The following is a 19,420-nucleotide window of genomic DNA, read 5'->3' as shown; positions in this document are numbered from 1 at the left end:
CTTGTGTCAAAGTGCAGCGTATTGATTTTCTAATTGGGCTTCGGGCTTCAACAAAGACCACAAAGGCAATGAAGGGCCATTAAAAAAATGAATTTTCCATGGGCGGAAAATTAATAATTTTTTAAATGAATTTCGCTCAAACAAACAGAATGGTGAAGAAGGAGAACTAAGAGCTGACCATTAAGTTAATGAGGGTCATTGTGGAGCGGCATGTTGGCTCTTAACACCTTGCAACAGCAGATGACCACAAAGGACGCGCCAGATGATGGTGTTGTTGTTGTTTATGCACTCGCCTCTCGTTGCCACCCCCTCGCTTCTTAAACTACCGCCCCCAGGATATTCCACAGCGGCGGAAAGCAACGGATCCAAAGGACTTTTTAATGTGCCAACTTCCGTCGGCGGCGGAGAGAGAAAAGGAAGATGGCGACGACGACGAGGATGAGGACGACTACTGCGGCGGAAACGGAAGCCAAACAAATATGGCCGACGCACGCCTGGGCGGACAAAAAAGCAACAATAAAAGTTTTTTAATGCATTTTTAGATGCCTCAGTTGGGGGTGGCTCTACTGGTATGCACAGTGGTGCAACATGTGTTTAAAGTCAGACCTAAAATAACAAATGATTTATGAGTGAAGTAACATGTTTATAATGAAAATAAATGAGATAAGGAATGAAATATTTATAAACTTCATTAAAAATAATAAGTTTAAAACAAAATCATTATTTACTATATTGTTTGGTACATAAACAAACTTCAATTTATAATTAGTTTCATATAAATTAAATATTTATGATTTTTTCATTCTCAATGCTCAACTAGATAAATAAGTATGCACAAAATACCTAAGCATTTACTTAAACACCTATAAAACACCTATTAAAAGCTATTTTGTTAACATCCCGAAACTTCGTTAAAATCCATTTTTAAATCCTCGTCTCAGTGTAGACTCAGTTTAATGAAAATAAATGAATTCATCAGTCAAATTCCATTACCGAGCTTATCCCTTAATATTTGCCGCATTAATTATAAGTTTACGCTAATTAAAATTTCACAACTTCTTTCGACGCCTCACCACTGTATGATCCCGTGGATTATTTTGGTGTGTTTTAACAGGACCCCCCTTTCAGGGTCAAATCATCCCCCGCTGGTGGTGACTTTACAAATTTTTGATTTGAGACTGAAATATTTGGGCCACATTTTATTTTCGTTATTTGTATTTTTTTTCTTTTTGCGTATATATAATTTACGCCAATTTATTTTTGTCGTTTTTAATGCTCACGTTTTTCAGTTGGAGCCTGCGGTTAGCGAGGGGACCGTAAAAAACAGGAAGTTTTTGCCACTGACGTTGATGATGATGATGGCCGAAGCGTAGAAAACAAAACGCTGATACGAAAACGGGGTGGAGGAATGCGGGAAAGTTGGCCAAATGACAAAGAACAGTAAACAGGACATAACGACAATTTAAATGACATTTTTAGCTGGCATTTATGGTTGAGCAGCAGTGAAGGATAATGGTTGGATTCTCTTCGAATCCAACCAACTCTATCCCATTGCCTCCCCTGTGGTTTCTCGTTCATGTGTGTGCTGCTTTGGATAGTGACATGCGATATTTGATCAATAAACTTGCCAGGACAGCACAGGATACGCTGGTGATGTGTGTATCCTGTTATTGCCAGTTCCCCGAGTTCCTGTGAAAGGAGCTGAATTTTACTCCCCCATTGGCTGGTTGGCTTATTTTTCCTTTTGACTCAAGCCGCATTCATTATGAAAAGCAAACAAGGTAGACGCCACTAGACGCCACATCAATCCGGGGCTCTTTTCCGTAGCCGAGCGCTGCTCTAAAGCGTTTTCGCACGTTTTCCTTCGCCTTCCATGCCTGGCACCAGATCAAAGGACCTCGTCCTCCGCCTTGTGCCTTGTCGGTGGCACTCGAGGGGTTTCGCTCTGGCAAAACAAAAACCCTCGGGCCTGTCTCAAGCGTTATTTATTGTTAACGAAATAGCCGACGCCTACCTACCCCACCTACCCCACCGGCAACCCCATGCTCAAAATCTTTTAGAATCAACCCCCAAACGCCTTGAGGGCAGGTTAAAGTTAAAGGGTCTCGGATCCGCTCGGGGTTGCCAGACCTGCCAAAAGGACACAGGCCAGGACATTATCATTATTCCGAGCTGTCTGGCAATTAATCAAACGCTAAATGCCAACAAAAAACGCATTTTGCGGCTTACAAGGCTGTCGACTTTCGGGGGCTAAAAGCAAATTACATTGAAAGCTTTCGGTTGCTAAAATAAGATGTACAGAGAAAAAAATATGTAAACAAATTAACACAAAACGTGCAACAAGTTTAAGCTTTTTAAGTGACACTTATGTATATAATTAGTTTAAAAACTTTATCATATTATTTTAAAAATTTAATTTGTCCATAAAATGTTTTATAAAATGTATTTAATTAATGTTTACAAAAAAAAAAAAATATTTATAAAAAATGCTCTTACATGCTTACAAATTTTTGTCCGTTTAATCTGCTTTGATCTGAAAAGAAAGTGGAGAAATATAATTTTTAGTTATTAATATTAAATATAATATTTAGATTACTATTAAGTAAAATACAGATGTACATTTCAAAGATAATTATTATTAAATACTAATATTATATGCCTTAATTTTCTATGTGTAAGATAATTTTATGTTCATCCCTCTAAATTGATGCATAACACATTAATGTAATTAAGCTGACCGCTTTAGTTGACATTCACTGTAAATCACCGAATCTTGGCTGTCGTTGTTGTCTCGTTATTGTTTCAATTGTTTTCGGGCAGTCTGTCCCGATGACAACAAAACTAAATTAACACAGACACAGACAGAGGCAGATTCAGCCGGAATCACTACTGTCCTGCTCAACTTTCCTCGATTTTTCCTCCAGCAAACCCCATCAGTTTCGCACTCTTGTGTTGGTTCTCTCAAACACACAAAGCCAATTGACAGTATGGATGCTCTGGGGGAGATTCGAGGGGACTTTTCAGGAGGGCGGAGATGGAGCCAATTGAAAGCAGCACACAAGGATTACAATCTATCAGCCCCGTCCCCGGTTTCCCCCTCACTCTCTCCACTTCTCCCCGCTTTCTCTCTACATCTGCACTCATGAAGCGTCCGAATTTTTGGAACTTGTCAAGGATTCAAAGTTCGAACGCTTTTGGACCATGGTCAATATTGGTCGCTATCTCTCTCTTTCACTCGTTTTAAGTACGCATATCTCCTTCCCTTTCGCCCCTTGTTCAGCTGCAGCTCAGCTCATGTCGCATTGCAGTTTTGCCAGGGTTCAAGCGCTTTGTGTGTGTTAAAACGCTTTTTATTGTTGTAAATTTTCGGGTGCAAGGTTTGTTTGGGGCGCCATTTTTGGGCAGTCAAACTTGGCTAAATCAAATCAAAATTGGCCAGAAGACACGATTTTTATTAAAAAACAAAGGAATATTATAAGCTTTCAATGGGATAAATTTAATTTTAATAATAAAAAGAGCCCAATATTCTTTTGTAATAATCGACATATAGGTAAAAAAAAAAAGAAAAACTATAAGACTCATTAATTACCGGTTGACTTTATTACTTGACTTTATTAAGAGGAATTCATCTTTTCAAATTTTTGTGTTATTTTCAGCAGCTTGATAATAAGTCAAGAAGTAGTTCCACTTAGAGAAGTTGACCCGTAGTTGCTTTTGGCTTTTCGATGATTGCCATAGGTTTTTACTTCTACCATTTGCATGGGCCAACAGTGCGGCTGTGTGCGTGCGTATCTGAGCCTGTATCTGTGTCTGGCAGGCAACTCTATTACACTTAAAACGATTCAATGCGTTTTAAAAAGGAACGAACCAATTGAACCAGCAGCCATACATGAAGCACAGCGGGTCAACAAGGGATCTATGCTAGGATGTGTGGGTGGAGCCTGTGATTGTGTTGATTGTCCGGGAAAGACAAGGACGAGAGGGGCGCTGGCGGAGGGGAATGCACCTTGGGGAATTTGTAATTGAGGCACGTGTATGGCTAAATGATTGTGATCTTTTGGGCATTTCAAATATGCAATTAACGAACAGTAATGAGAACACAAATGAGTGGAGAGGAAAGAACTGCACTAAAATAGAACAAAGTACTTTGACAACAAAGGAGGTCTAAGTGAATTGCATTAATTTAGAAACGAAATTGTATATGGAACTTTTCATGAGAACATAGAGTAGAAAATCAATTGAAAAATGGGCTGTGAGGCTATTAATTTTGTAATTTAAATATTAAATATTTAAATGTTTGGAAGATGGTACTGAAAATATAAAAGAAAACAGTTGTGAAAGAAGGATTTTTTATTGAATAGTTAGTATATTTAAAATCTACACCAGTCTATGATAAATTGAAAATATAACTTCGACTTAACAGCCAACATTTGCCAGCGACCAAATCAAAATACGCTATTACTTTAATCGAACTAGGGAATATCAAGTTTCTAACTACCGAAAAATGCCATGGATAAATCTGTCCCGACAATTCGGCAGATAAACTAATATCTCTTTCTGTCGATATCCGGACACGAGCTTTCCAGTCCATTGATGGCCAACCAAACCGGCGCACCATTTTACAAATTGACTTTATGCCATCCATTTCGATTGCCTTGCCGCCCACCCGAAACTCCCAGCCCTCGCAGTACACAATTTAATCCATGGTCCCTATTTATACCCCCGAGCCCCGTTTCCTCACACAGCCCATCAATTCACACAAAAACGGCAGCTTAGAGCAAAGTTTTAGCAACTAAAAACGGCGTCACATAAATGAACAGTGCTGTGGACACAAAAGCGGGAATACAGAGGGACTTTGTATATATAGGGGGGATATAGAAAGGGTTTTGGCAGGGGGGACGTTGGGTGGCGGACGTGGAAATGTCACGCACACTTTATCCTTTATCCTGGCAGCGTTTGGAAACGTTTCATTTTCCGTTCTGTCAAAGGTATACAAAATAAAAACTTGCCAGCTGGACGGGTCGTTGACGCCAGCTAAATGCGCGAAAATGTTATACCGCAATACCTTGTTCCTCCCCGAAAAACCCCACATTTTACCACACTTCAAACTCAGCAACGTTGCAGGGAACACAGAACCAACATGCAATTAAATTGTTATTTTGTAATGTTGTAATTTGATTTCTTTTGGCCCTCTAGTCCGGTTATTTGCCATTTTTCAAATTCACATGACAAAATTTGATAGTTTGACAGCACTTGAATACTAAACTGTGCACTAATTTGATAAGTAAAATAACTGTCATAAGCTTTACAAATATATTAAAAAAAATAAATGGTAAATTGCATGCTGGGCGTACAAATGTTGTTGTTCGGCATAATGCCTCGTAAAAAGCATTACGAAGTGATACGGGGATTTCGGGGGTTGAGTATATACATATATCGCTTAAGCGCCGGAACAAAGCAATCAGCAGAAACCATGCGTGCGTGTGTGTCGTACAAGAACGCATAACAACGGGTAAGCATAAAAATTATGCAAAAATAAAAGAAATAATAAATGGGCAAGAAGCAGCGCCCGCAGTATTCAGAACCTGAAAGCGGGATAAACTTTGGATGCCACGCCCCTATAAACAAAACGCCAGGCTTTACAGCTTGCGTTGCTTAAAATTTATATTTTTTTTACTCCAGTAGAGGGTGTAGTATTTTTTGCCAACGAGTTTACAATGCACATAAAAAAATTGTACCATTGAAATAATAAGTAAAAGGGAAAAGTTGTTTAAATTTGTCACATTAAATGAAAACTTTTGGCCAGAGCTCACATTATAATATAAAGATATATTCATCTTAATAATTCATCTTATTTAAAAAGCATTCGGGATAGATCTAATTTGTTAACTAGATTTAGCATTAAGACATAATTTTGTTTTTTTTTTTATTTTTAAGTTTTTTAAAAAATATATTTTTAAGGACTAGCGCTTTATCGTAAGGATTAGTTTTAAAGTGTATCCATGCTCTGGCCCCTAAACGAGTCTCCTAATTTCTTGTATTTTCATTTTATTTATTTTTTTCTGGTCTTAACGCGGTGTACAAATTTTTGTTTAACAACAACACAAAGGCATATGCACATCATATTTGGCAACAGGGAGGGGGGTGGTAGAGACCAAAAAAAGGGAACCGCCAAACAAAAACGAAAAAGCGGAAAAGCGCAGCGCGAGAAAAGCCTTCCAGTTTGAAAAATGTGTGCGAAAAATGGCCAAAAGCAGCCGCATTGTGTGGCCAGCTGCGTTGCGAGTGTGTGTAAGTGGAATTCCGAGCGTGTGTTGGCCAAATAACGACAACAACACTTACAAACTGCAATCGCAACCTATATAAAAAAAACGGAATACCAGTAGCACACAGCTGGTAAAGCCGACGAAATGTTGCAAAACATTTGCAACGTTTAAAATTTTAAAATACAAACAGAGAGAACCACTGGATTGGGATAAAAAATAAAATGGGCAAGGGAAACGGAGTAGTTGGTGAAAAGCTCTACCTAATGGCGAACAATAAGTAAAGGGGGTTCGCCACCAAACTTCACCACCAGCTGCCCCAAGCACCAGAAAACCTTACTGACAGAAACATTTACTGCACAAAATAGGGTTACAAAAAACAAATGATAGCCGCAAAGCTGCTTACATCTGAGCTGCAGCAAATGAGGCTGCTTCAGTTGCACAGAAAACCTATTAGTTTATACAGAGAGCTCTGGAAAAATCATGGAGAAATGGGATAACAAGGAAATAAAGTTCATGGGTTTTAGTAAGAAGACGAACAAATGGAAACTGGTGGGGCTATAACCTTGCGTAAGAAAATAATAAAGTGTAATGAAATAGTCAAGAAGGTCCGAATGAAAAGAAAGATTATTATTAATCCAAATATTGAAATGCTACTATAACTAATTCCAAATAATAGGGGAGTCACGGAATGTAGATGTGTGTTTGTTTTTTTTAACAATTAGTGTCAATACCAACATCCTTAAAACAAATTGAGAATTCCCACTGGTAAAAATTTAATTTCAAACGAATCAGTCATCAATAAAAGATACAAATAAAAGTCATTGAAAATTCTGGGAAACTCATGGTAAAAAGCAAAGGCTATCCATATAAATAGAACGGCATAGCTCTATGCCAGTTTTTATTGATAATCCTCCAACCAAAAACGGGCCAACTGTGGCATCTGCAGTAATGCGGTATCCGAGGCAATAACAACAAACAAAGGCAATTATTGGCATAGTCATTAACGCAGTTGGGTTCACCAACCCAAAACGAATCCGGACAAATCTCGCAGGGTTAGAACCTGCTAATTAGCAGGGGCCAGAAAAGAAAAAAATAAGACCAGCCACGCAGGCAACGAGTTCGATGTGAAATCAATTCGAATGCGGGCTTAGAAATACATACGACCCATGTGCAATCGAATATAAGCGGTATAGGTATATAATCCTTTTGTATATATGTCGGGGACCCTGGCAACCCAACGCTGATGCAAATTCGGCCTTTTCAGGCGGCTTATTTCGCATTTTGCTTTCGTTTCAGCTGCAAATCATAATCATACGAAAAAACAATAGCATCAAAACAAGGACTCCCACAGACCATGCAGCAAATCATTTATTAAGAAGCCCCTTCGTCTTCATCTGAGCCATATTTTCCCCACTTGGCCCAGCTTTTTCTGGGCGAGCTCTTTGGGGCTCTTTGATTGTCAGCGGGCTCGGAATAATGGCTAAGCCGAATGCACTGAGCATCCATCTGACTCTGAATGCTGGGCGAGCATGAAAGAAATATGAACGGGGGCGCTTGAATGGCTGCCACAGGCGGAGGAAACTGGGACACTCAATGCATCATCTCATCCTAAGCCGCATCAAATGAGATTTGTCAGACGGGCGCAAGCAGCAGAAAGGCGTGAGCTGAAATTTAGACATAATAGATTGCCGTGAAGAATGGGCCAGATTAAGTCCTAGATCGGCTTTACTCGGGAGTGAAACGAGTCGAAGAAATAAACGTAAAACTGGTTCATAATACTTTTACTTACAGTTCTTTATCAAATAATTTTACTTAAAATCCAACTATGTTTTGAATTCCTGAACAAACCAAAAGGAGTCTTATATCAATTTTCTTTTCGGCAAGAAAATAGGATTTACTTGGTTGTGGAAAGGGAAATATAATAATTTGGTTTGATAACTGTACTTACAAAATTAAACAATTAAAACATTTTAATTAAAAATGTAGTTAAATGTTAAATTAAACAACTTTTTAGACTATTTCTATAGGCATTATAAAAATTTTCCGGCATCGTTTGTTAAATATAGAAACTTTTATACATAAATCTTTCCGCATCTTTTCACAGCTAACAAAATCAAAGTTTCCGGACGAAATACTTGTTTTAAAGAATGTGAAATCTTCGTTTCAACTTCACAAGTTCGAGACAAATTCCTCACTCAAGTTTAATTGACTAAAATTATTGATAATAATCACTCGCTCGACAAGACGTTGTCCCAAAAGCTGTTCTTCCGGTTTGACAGTCAAAAACCAACTAATCACAATGTCTAATTATAAACGTATTCTATCAGAGAGTCACTCGAAGCACTCGAGTTGCAGACCAAGAGTGCAGAATTGGACAACTGGTTTTATGGCCAAAGCCCAAATCAAACAAAAAGTATGAAGGATGGGCCGATAGAAAGCACCTACTGCTTTTTAGTGGCAGGACTATGTTGCAGAAGGCACACAATATGTTGCCAGCTGTACAATGGGCCACTTAAACGACAACAATAAAAATTATTAGAATGCCAAAGGCAGCCGAGGCAAAGGGCTCAGCTAAGGACTCGGTCCGGGACTCAGTGCGGCACTTCATAAATCTACCAAAGGCATATGAAATACGAGTATCCTGTGCTGAGAGCAGAGCCAATCATGTTGCATGCAACCAAAGGATGCTGCACAGGAGCACACCGAAAGAAGTTAACTTAACTTATATTTTGTTATTTTAAGTTGGGTTTTTAATTAATAGTTATTTTTTTTAATCAGCGGTAGAAACAACACTGATGGAAGTGGATCTAAGGGGCAATTGCTTTTCAAATATCTCCATCTAATGAATTCGTCTTAATTTTTTTTTGCAGTGAATAATAGTAGCCAGAAACCTTGTTACTTTTTTTCTGCATGTCCTGACCACCCAGGACATGTGAATCCAGGACCAGCACAGAAACTCACACACACTTGGCTTGTGATTTATTAACAAGCTATCGTTTATCATGTGGGCAACAAAGGGTTAATGTCTGATGGGCCTGCTGAGTTATGCACCAGAACCAGCAGCTGCAATTGCCAATTTGCTGGATGTTGTTATATCTATATGCTATATGCTATGCTATAGACTCAAAGTGGAAAAGGATGGGGCGGAGCTGCACCCGAAAATATCTGAGAGGCATCAAGATAAACAATCGCCTAGAGGTAAACAAAAGCGGAAAAGTCACGAAAAGTATGCGCAAGACAAACAAGAAGCCAAAGGGGAAAAAAAAAGGAAAAACCATGAAAGCCGCGAGAAGAATTCCGCACCGATAATTTATGTGCGCTGCCAAGTTTATAAAAATTAAGATATTTCCCATTAAACTTTTCATAGCTGGAGAACGGAACGCAAGTTATATGCCCATAACTTATCTTGAAAATTTTTGTTTTGAGCGCCGAGCGCTCTCGAGATTTTTCCAAATATTTTTTTTTTTGGGGAAAAATCGGAACGTGTTGAAGCGTTAAATTTCCATGTGGGCGGCCGGCGAGAGAATGGCCAAGAAAAGAAGAAAAATAGGTGGAACGAGAAGCAAACAAGTTGCAAGCTGGAAAAGGAGTCGACGTGGGTGCCGGGGCCAAGATAAAATGTTGACCAATAAATTTTGTGACCATGAACGACAAACACACAGAGCGAGAAGAAAATAAAAGACCAGACGAGCAAAAGGAACAAAAAGCGCACGGTCAACAATAATAAACATGAACGATTAGGGGCCAAGAGGAGGCCCAACAAATATGGAATGCTCTCTCAAGAATTCTTATTTGGGTCTTGACCAGTTCAAGAACACAATAAAGTCGTTCAACCAAAAATTCTATAAAATTTCAATCGATTCCAAAATATTCCAAGGTTTTACTGATTCCAATGAAAATATCAAGTAAATAAATGGTATTCGTGTTAAGAAGATTTAATATTGTAATCTGAAATCCTCAATGTTCCCTTATTAAGATATTCATATTAATATAGGTGTACAGATAACGAATAATCGCTATGACAACTTTATAGAGATTTGTAATTATCTCAGCCAAAATAAAGATGAGTAGAACTTGCTGGAATGTTTAATTCACTTGGAGATTAATGTGCTTATTCAAAAATCACTTAGTAAATTATAATTTTGGAAAGACTAATTTAAAGTTAAAGACTTCAAAAAGGATGCAAATATTTGCGTGTTTTTAATTAATGCTGACCAACAATAAAATTTAAATTGTATACAACAGTATATGCTTTGAACATTTACTGCGTGCTTTTTGACAATTAACCGAGTTAAGATCACTTAAAGATGCATTATCCCAAAAATTACAAGCAAAGCAAGTTAACTGGTTCTTTCACGGAAATGTACTGATAAACATTATTTTAATAATGTTTTAGTTTTGTCTGTTTTAAATATTTTACCCATTTCCAAATCTGTGAACTCTTAAAATTAAACAAATTGGTTTTGAATTACGGGTCCATTTTTAGTCATTAGCTGCACGACAAATGAGGAATTAATGATTAATTAATAATAGACTGCTCTAAAATGTAGGGAAATCATTTTTTTGATTGTTGTTTGCAAAAAACTTTTAACAGTTTATTTCATTGAGGAATTTAAAGGATTTTCTTAACCATAAATCCAGGTAACTCCTCAGCAGTAAGAGTATGACAAATGTGGAAAAACTAGCGCGACGGGCGCCTGGCGACTTGCTCGCAATGTCCAGCGATTTCCGATCGACAAGTTGGGGCCAAAAGCGAGTGATGAACGGGGGAGGAGGCGACGGGCGAAGACCGAAAGAGAAGATGAGGGGCAGAGAAAGAGGAGCCGCAGTGTGTGCAAGAATGCTCTGCAAGCTTTATTAACGTGCCGCTCAACTCGTTTTTCTTATCTTGAAAAAAACGTAATCGAAGCTGCATGAGTTTGCTGGGAAAAAAACCAGCAAAGGTGCCGCCTTTGCGCCTAATTGTTAAGTTCATATTTGTCTACATCAGGTGGACAAGGTGAAGTAATTAACTATGGTAATTTGGAAAATTGGGCATATTTTGGCCGCTGCTTCTTCTTACCTGTCGCCTCAATGACGCACGCTGCCGACGTCGACTGCGGCAGGGACGCTGGCGGAGGAGTTACACTCTCGCGCGCTCACTCGCTCGCTCTCTCCCACTCGCACACAAACGTGTTGCGCTCACCAACACCAAGGCAAAATTGCACAGCTGAGCCAGAAAATGCAACGAATACGGGGCACAAAACAGAGAGCCGATAACAATATTCTCTTGTCAATTTGCTTCTACTTGAGTTGTTTTCTTTGCCGCTTATTTTCTTTTGTTTTTATTTTTTTGGCACGTGAATCGACAATCGCATTTTTTAAAATTTGCATTTGTTTACGTCACTCAACACGCACACCCACACACACGCGGGACTGAATGAAAGGCGCGTAAAGAAGAGAGTCGAAACTGCAGAAAGTGAGCGATAAATTTGGCAAGCCGCCTCACGCTCAAATAAACAATTAAATTATTTGTATTTCCCACCCAAATGCATCGCTAATACTAATAATCGTTAAAGTCGATTAATGCCTACTTGCACAAGCGTTCCAGGCATGGAAAGAAACAATACAAAAATCGAAATTTCCACTCGCGTATTGTTTTTGCATTTCGAACTATGGCTTTCGCAACTCGCAGATAACCAAATCCGATTATAAATCTATAGCGCGGCGTGTTGTTGTTGTTCGCGTGACCATCGGAATTGCTTGAAACACATTTTATTGCACTTTAATTTATTTTCTGGCTTCGCAAGCAGCAAAAATTCGTCCGCTGCCGACCCAAACGCGATGAAAACAAAAAAACTGTGTGACCGTTATTTGAATTAAAAAACATCACCGGAGAAAAGTCAAAAATACCACTGCTGTGAAAAATTCCCTTTTATGCAATTCCCAAATATACCATATACTAAGTCAGGTTTCCAACCAGAAGCAGACAATACGGTCTTCGGAAAAGTTGTTGCGTCCCATTCACATAGGCACCCGCTCTTGCAAAAGCAGCTGATCGGCATACGAAAAGTAAACAACCTGTTTTAGAAGAAGAATTGAATAAATAATATTTTGGTGTTGTTTTATAATTAAATCTAGAAACCACGATCAATCTATATATCGCATGTAATATCTTTTCATGAAGCCATCAATACGCAAAACCGGTAGAATACAGAAATCAGTTAAGCAAAAGAGTGGACAGTCTTTTCTTTGGTAGTTAACCAACACTAGCCTTCGATGGGCGTAAAAACTCATTGATAAAACAAAATTGCTTAAAATTATAAGTTTGGGGGGAGGGACAAGGACCGAAAGAACTGGGAGCATGTCGGAGCTGAAGGCGCCGTCGCTGCAATCGCTGCTGGAATCGGATCGCGGTTCCACGGACAGTTTGCTGGCCGAATCCCTGCAGCTGGACTTTGAGGATGTAAGTTGGATTATCCGCAGAGAAAAGGCTCAGTATAACTATTTCCGGTGATCTTTTCGATTCCAGCTGGACGATGCCGAGTTTGCCATTCCGCCCACTATTCTGCCCACTTTGGAGGCGGTGCTCAGTGAATTCGACGCGGATTCCGATGTGGCCTCCGAACTGGGAATGCCGGTGCCACATGCCACGCCTACGCCCTCGATTGGCGAGGATTCCACGATAAGAACGGATGGCCGGGGAGGCGGTGGTTCCATTATGAGATATACCCTCCTCCATGGCGTTTCCGGTCAGCTCTCCTCCGCCGCGGATCGTGTAAATGCCGGAGCTGCGAGTTCGTGTGCCGTTGCCGCTTTCATATCCATTGGAACTTCGCACGGCCACATCCTCAACTTCGATGTCACCCAGACCCTGAGGTGGGCCCACCAGGACAAACATGGCCAGGGTGCGGTGGCCAGTTTGGCCTTCAATGCCGATTCCACACGGCTCTTGGCCGGTTTCTCCAGAGGAATGGTCGCCATGCTGGACACGCACACGGGCGATCTGCTCCGCGAGCTGTTCGATGTGATAACCCCGAACACTGGTGTCCTACACGTCAAGTGGACTTCTAGATCCTCGCTAGCTCTCTGCGCCGACGCTGGCGGTTCGGTGTGGTCGCTTAGTTTCACCCGGAAACTGGGCATCCGGGGCTGCCAGTCTAGATGCCTTTTCTCCGGCGCTCGCGGTGAAGTCTGCGCCGTGGAACCTCTGATTATGGATGCCCAAGGGCGACATGAACTCGATCAGTACTGCATTGTTGCCCTGGCCACATTGTCCAAGTACTTTATAGTGACAGTGCGACCAAGATTGCGGGTCATCAAATACCATGTGCTTCAGGGACCACCGGATTGCTTGCCCCTTCTCGCCTGGCACTTGGTCCTCATTCAGGCGGCCGACACCACACGTTCCGTGGATCCCGTGATTGTGGTGGGCCGTGGCAACCAATTGTTCTTCCACCAACTCTTCGTTTCGAATGGCAGGATCACTCTGTTGTACCTTCGACATGTGCAGCTGCAGGGAAGTCTGCTGTCTGCCCACTGGTTGGGACCCAAGTGTGTTGCCTCGTTGGATACGGCTGAAGTCCTTCACCTGGTGGATGTGAGATCGAGTAAGGAACTGGAATGCATGGACATGGCCAATGCTGGGCTGGTTTACGGCTCGGCGCAGTTTAAAGGACTGGCAACAGGTGGAAATGTATCACCTGCCTTCGCCTTGGCCGGTTCCAATGCTTGCTATAACTCGGTGGTTTCAAGAGGAACCCAACTGTATGTCCTGGGCGCCAGATCCCTGCATATTATTGGAGTACGAACCTGGTCGGAGAGAATTAGTTACCTGGTAAGATCAAAAGTAAAAAGTTGTAGAGGAATTTAATATCCTACTGCTTTGCTTTTCAGGTAAAACACCATCGTTGGCAGGAGGCCTGCCAACTAGCCTTAGATGGCTACATCGCCTCCGTGGATCGTCCGCGAAAACGTGCCCAAGCCAAGGAGCGCATCATCATGCTCTTTAAGGAGTACATAGCTAATTCCGCCCGCGCACCGGACTATTGTCTCGGTGCCATCGTCAACTGCCTTATAACCGTGGGTGAACTCGATCTTCTCTGGACACAGCTGTGGGAAAAGTTGCACAACAACAGCAGCTCGGAACTTTTCCTGCAACACATTTCAGAGCACATCGAGCGGGAAACGATCCACAGTGTAAATCCCGTGATCTCCCAAGCTTTGGTTGAGTATTGGCTGGAGCATTCGCCTGCCAAACTGGAGCAACTCATCCTGAAGTTGGATTGGATGTGCCTGGATCTGAATCAAGTGCTGAAGGCTGTCAAGAAGCATCGTTTGTATAGAGCTCAAATCTACCTCAACACCCAGGCTTTGAACGATTATACGGCGGCGCTGACGGAACTGCTGCCTTTGGTGACCGCCGAGGAAACGGATTTGGGCAACTGCCTGCTGGTCTATGTGTCCAGTTGTCTGGCGGGAAGGGGATATCCCAGCGGAGAGATTCCCGTGGAGCTGGTGCATCAGGTCAAGCACGATGTCCTGCGTTGTCTGACCTCGCAACAATCAAAAGAGAATGCCGGGGATGAACTGCCCTATCCGTATCTTAGAGCCCTCCTCAAGTTCGACACGCGGGAAACGCTGAACGTGATATCGCTGGCGTTTCAGGAACAAGAGTTCAGCAACGAGCTTGGCCTCTCACATCGCAAGAGGATTATCAATCTGCTGCTAGAGATCATGACTCCCGAGAATGCAACGGTAAGATTAAGCCCCAATTTCCATTATGATCATAAGAAGTTATTTAATTTCCAGTGGGCGGAGATTGGTTGCCTGCTGAACTTCATAGCTCAGCAAATTTCTATGCAGTGCCTGCCGCGGGACAGACAGCTTTTGGAGCGTGTTCTGAGCCACCTGGCGCAGGAGGAGATTGCCCACGAAAGCAGTCGCCAGCACTCGGAGCGGGAAAACGCCTGGCACGAGCTACTATCCTCCAACTGTCTGGCCGAGATCAGCAGCGATGAGGAGCAGCTGCATTTGGCACAGCGGGCGAAGTGCTATTGTGTGGTGGAGTATCTGCTGGAGAAGCTTCAGCGGTACGACACCATCCTGGATTGCTACATCCGAAACGAAGCCAGACATGAGACCATGTTTGCCTATATGGAGCGCCATGTGGCCAATCCAGAGAGATGCATTTACGGGCAGTTGAAGATGCACTTGAGGGAGCTACTAACGATCAATGCCAAGGAAACTACTCGCTTGTTGGCCCTGCATTATCCCGAAAAGATCCATGAACTATTGGATACTCTGAGGAAGGAAGAGGCTTTACTGTATGTGTTCCTCAAGTGCCTCAACGAACGAAGATGCGAACTGGAAGCCACTCATTTGGAGTTGCTACTGGAGCTGCACTGTAAATTGGACTCCGCCTTAAATGTGCAGGAATTCCTTTCCGCCAACTGGGGTTATCGCTTGGAGGAAGCCATTGCCATTGTAAAACGCCATCATCTAAACCGATCTGTGATTTATCTGTACGAAATGCAGGAGAGCTATGCGAAAGCCTTTGAGTTGTCCATGGATCTGCTGAAGACTCTGTCAGGCGAAGAAGCAGCCCATGAGGCGCAGATCATAGTGTCGCTGCTGGCTCGGTCTGTGGCGACTTTGCCCGCTCAGGAGCTGGAGCGCTGTTGGTTTGTCCTCTTGAAATATATTCTGCCCCATCCGGAATTGCAGTCCGTCACCAAACATATCCTGCACGAGGCCTCGCAGCATATTGATCTTCATAATTTGGTCCAATTGATTATGAATACCCACAATGTGTCAAGTAGTTTTGGTGATATTAAGGATCTGCTGATGGGAATGCTGGATAGTTCGAGGCATCAAACGGAAGCATTACGGAATGGTATTGAGTTTATGTGCCAAAATCTGCATCTCGAGTTCGCACGTCGATATCGGCAGGCGAGCCGTGGCCTCTGGGTGACGACGACCAAGTGCTCCGTGTGCCGTCAAAGGCTGTACGATCACAGCCAGGTGCTAATCCTGGGTGGGTGTGGTCACGGCCTGCACCAGGAGTGCATGGAGGAGGCAGAGACTCAGTTTGAAAAATGTCCACGCTGCTATACGGTGATTCCAGAGCAAACACTGCGATTGCCGCACCCTAACAGAAATCTAATAAGCATTTCCTCCTCCCTGGAAATGGGAGCACTGCAGCTAAAGGCACCACCTAGGCGTTTCTCGTAGTTGGATTCTTGCTCTTTTGTATATTCCATTTATTCCTCTATGTATTTATTGTACAACTATGTGTATTGTTTGTGTAAGTAAAACCGTTGCATGATAAATCTAAAGTTTTTTTGGGAGTCCAACTTTTTTAGCATCGAATCAAACTAGATTTGATTTTCAATAAACTTATAAAATAATTATGAACGTGGGTATATTGAAGATATCACAGTGTCCACGTAGTGACAATGAACAACGGTCTTACAAAATCAAATTGAATAGTAATCTTACACGCCACACTCCTTCGTGTATGCTATAAAGGAGTGTTCCAAAGATCCCAAATATTCGGGTAGTGCGATCGTCGCTATTTTTTATGATATTATTGAGTTCAAACAATTTATATACAATTTATATAGTTATTTTCAAGCACACTTTCAATAACAATAATAACATATTACTTAAGTAGTTTCCCTTAACATATTGGTGGTCTTGTAGAATTATCAACCGGAAAAGTATTGTTATAATGCTGTATAAACTCCGTGCATTGTTCAGCTATTAAAAGAGAAATATATTAAAAATGTTTTACAGCATTAAATGCTCTAAGGCTCTCACCCTTGGGAAAAGACAAGGTCTCATAAAGCTTCAGGTTTCTCATTTGAAAGAATTTGAAAACGCTGTGAAAAATGAGATCATCTTTTGTCTTGTAAGCAGCTTCTAAGAATTTTCTAGCTGGCACTTTATCCAGACCCAAAGAGTTCTTAGCCAGTCTTAACGCATCGATTACTTTGCCTTGTCCCAACATCACTTCTATAATAATCTAAAAAACATTTAAAGTATAAAGAATGGATTAAAGAACGTAGGAATGGATTTATAAAAGAGTACCTCATGAGCCTGAATCCTGCCCAGCATATCGATGGCCACCTGAGATATGGCCGTATCCACAGCGGAATGGGAAAGCAGAAAGCAAGCCACCGACTTTGACTCCAGCAGCATTGAATAGCTGACCAAACGTCTCAAAGTGTCGAAGCTGCGGTTGTGGATCAGTTCAGTAATGATCATCTTGCTTAACTCCTCCTGGGCAGCAATGTTAAACTTGTTCAGGGATTGCAGGTAAAGTATCAAGATGGACTCAGTGTACGAGCGACGCGAAATGCGCTGGAAGATCTGCACCATATCCAGTTGCTCAATAAGGACAATAGGCGGTGTGCTCTGCTTCAGGGTGGAAGTCTTCACGTTCGACGGGTTGAGCAGTTTGATTTTGCAGCTCCAACTGCACCCAGGATCTGTAAGTTGTTATTCAATAAGTAATTCGTTATATTGATTCAGGGTAGTTATCCATAACGTACGCATATATCTTGTTGATTCTGCTGAAGATGGTCTCTAAAACTGGCAGCAGAGTTCCCTTATACTGATCGTCCACTAGCTGAGCCACAACCTTTAATAGCACCTGTTTGCCAGTGCTGCGCTGCAGGAGAAATTCTGTGAGTCGAATGCGATCCGAAATCAGTTGGCACAAGGGTTCAATACAAAGGTTCAGGAACCACATGCAACCCAGTTTGGCATCGATGACAATGTTCGGCTGGAAGAGCACCCAGTGGGTGGAATCTGCAAGGGACTCAAGATCGAATAAGGGAATTTTTTGTTGGCATTTGCAATACCCACACAACTCGCACTGCAAGATTTGTCCATCGGGTGATAGCGAAGGCAGCTTCAAGCCAAACGGCTTGATGGAACGACCCGGGGTTATGGGAGTGTGGTAGGTTATTTCATTGACCAACTCTCCGGGGAGTGAGATGTCGAATAGCAGCGAGGTGCCCGATGCTTGATGGTGCACCACAATCAAGTTATCCACCGTGTTGATGGCAAATCGGCCCACTAGGCTCAAGCGCAGGACATGGCACAAGCGAGGCGCTAGGCCCGGTCCATTGAGCAAGTGAACCTCCACTTCCATCTGACCAGAGCTGCTATTTGACTGCAGTATTAGCACCGCTAGCACGCCATAGACTTGACCTAAGGTTACCTTGCTCTCCTGAACATCGCGACTTGGACTGCCCACTGAAGAATAGGAATTATTATTGATTACATTGAGTGCTTGCTTACTCACAGTCCACTTTAGGCAGCTTGGTGATGACCTTCTGCTTGACGAGTACCGGAATCAGGGAGTTTCCCTCGCTGGTGCAAAGTAGGGCTACATTGGCATCGCAACACCAGGCGAACCACTTGATGCCAATGCTTAGTGATTTTACAGAGCGCACTTGACGTTTCTCCGGCACCACAGTGTACACTTCTACACCCGTATTCGAGATCAGAGCCACCTCCCGATTGTGGACCCACACGAAGCCATGGATCATAGTCTTCACCTGGTGGGTAATGATCTCCTGCAGCAGAGGCTGTTCCCCCTGGAAACATATGAACTCCACGGCATTTTCCTTACGCTGAACGGCCAAGATTTGATTGTCCGGCGAAAATTTGATGGAACGTATAGCACCTCCGCGATCGCTCATGCAAAAGGAGATGACGGTGTCATCGGTGGCACCGGGCCCTTTAACCACTACGCCCGTTGCTCCTCCAGATCGAACAGCAAAAATCTGTTCGACAAAAAACAAAGCTTTATCTCATTTTTTTAAATTGTCTTGATGTGTTTTAACTTTACCTGCTTATTTGAGTCATCAAAAAATACATTTGTTAACTGGCTCACAGCATCGAACCGTATGGGATTAGGGGATAGCTCAATATAGTGGATTCCGTTGGGATTATCCATTATTTGGCAGAAAAATAATAAATAACAAACTACAGGGCAACTTTTTATACACCCCTCATTAGATATGTGACCTAAGACGGGTGCTAAAGATGAGTCACGAGTGAGTCACGCAGTGATATAAGTTACCGATATAAGTAACAGTTAAATGATTTTAATTTGCGAAACCAATTTTATATGCTATAAAACGTTGTATTACTTTAAAACG

At 42.0% G+C, this 19,420-nt stretch overlaps 3 protein-coding genes across 4 annotated transcripts in view; 1 reads left to right on the top strand and 2 right to left on the bottom strand.

The window, feature by feature from the left end:
- LOC128258781 (bifunctional heparan sulfate N-deacetylase/N-sulfotransferase) overlaps positions 1-12,099 on the bottom strand; it is a 57,969-nt gene extending 45,870 nt beyond the window's left edge. Inside the window, exons 1-2 of one of the 2 annotated variants that reach the window (XM_052990648.1) lie at positions 11,329-12,099; positions 2,497-2,533 (exon numbers count right to left, since the gene is read on the bottom strand). The gene's annotated coding sequence lies outside the window, so the exon portion shown is untranslated. The remainder of the gene's footprint in view (positions 1-2,496; positions 2,534-11,328) is intronic. The other variant, XM_052990649.1, reaches the window with a different exon arrangement.
- Positions 12,100-12,484: 385 nt separating this feature from the next.
- Positions 12,485-16,576, top strand: LOC128258784 (vacuolar protein sorting-associated protein 8 homolog). Its single transcript, XM_052990663.1, has 4 exons — positions 12,485-12,711; positions 12,778-14,082; positions 14,142-15,002; positions 15,057-16,576. Exons 1-4 carry the CDS (start codon positions 12,610-12,612, stop codon positions 16,476-16,478), a joined length of 3,690 nt encoding a protein of 1,229 aa, XP_052846623.1. The 5' UTR covers positions 12,485-12,609; the 3' UTR covers positions 16,479-16,576.
- Positions 16,577-16,747: 171 nt separating this feature from the next.
- Positions 16,748-19,305, bottom strand: LOC128258785 (regulator of MON1-CCZ1 complex). The gene is given in 8 exon segments (XM_052990664.1): positions 16,748-17,006; positions 17,067-17,271; positions 17,337-17,696; positions 17,698-17,737; positions 17,801-18,059; positions 18,117-18,509; positions 18,559-19,042; positions 19,108-19,305. Coding segments are annotated over 8 exon segments (1,929 nt in total). The 5' UTR covers positions 19,216-19,305; the 3' UTR covers positions 16,748-16,926.
- Positions 19,306-19,420: the final 115 nt, after the last annotated feature.

The sequence above is a fragment of the Drosophila gunungcola genome (genome assembly GCF_025200985.1).
Source record: "Drosophila gunungcola strain Sukarami chromosome 3L unlocalized genomic scaffold, Dgunungcola_SK_2 000003F, whole genome shotgun sequence".
Lineage (NCBI taxonomy): Eukaryota > Metazoa > Arthropoda > Insecta > Diptera > Drosophilidae > Drosophila > Drosophila gunungcola.
The sequence above is the reverse complement of the archived record's forward strand: the minus strand, read 5'-3'. Positions and strand labels throughout refer to the sequence as shown.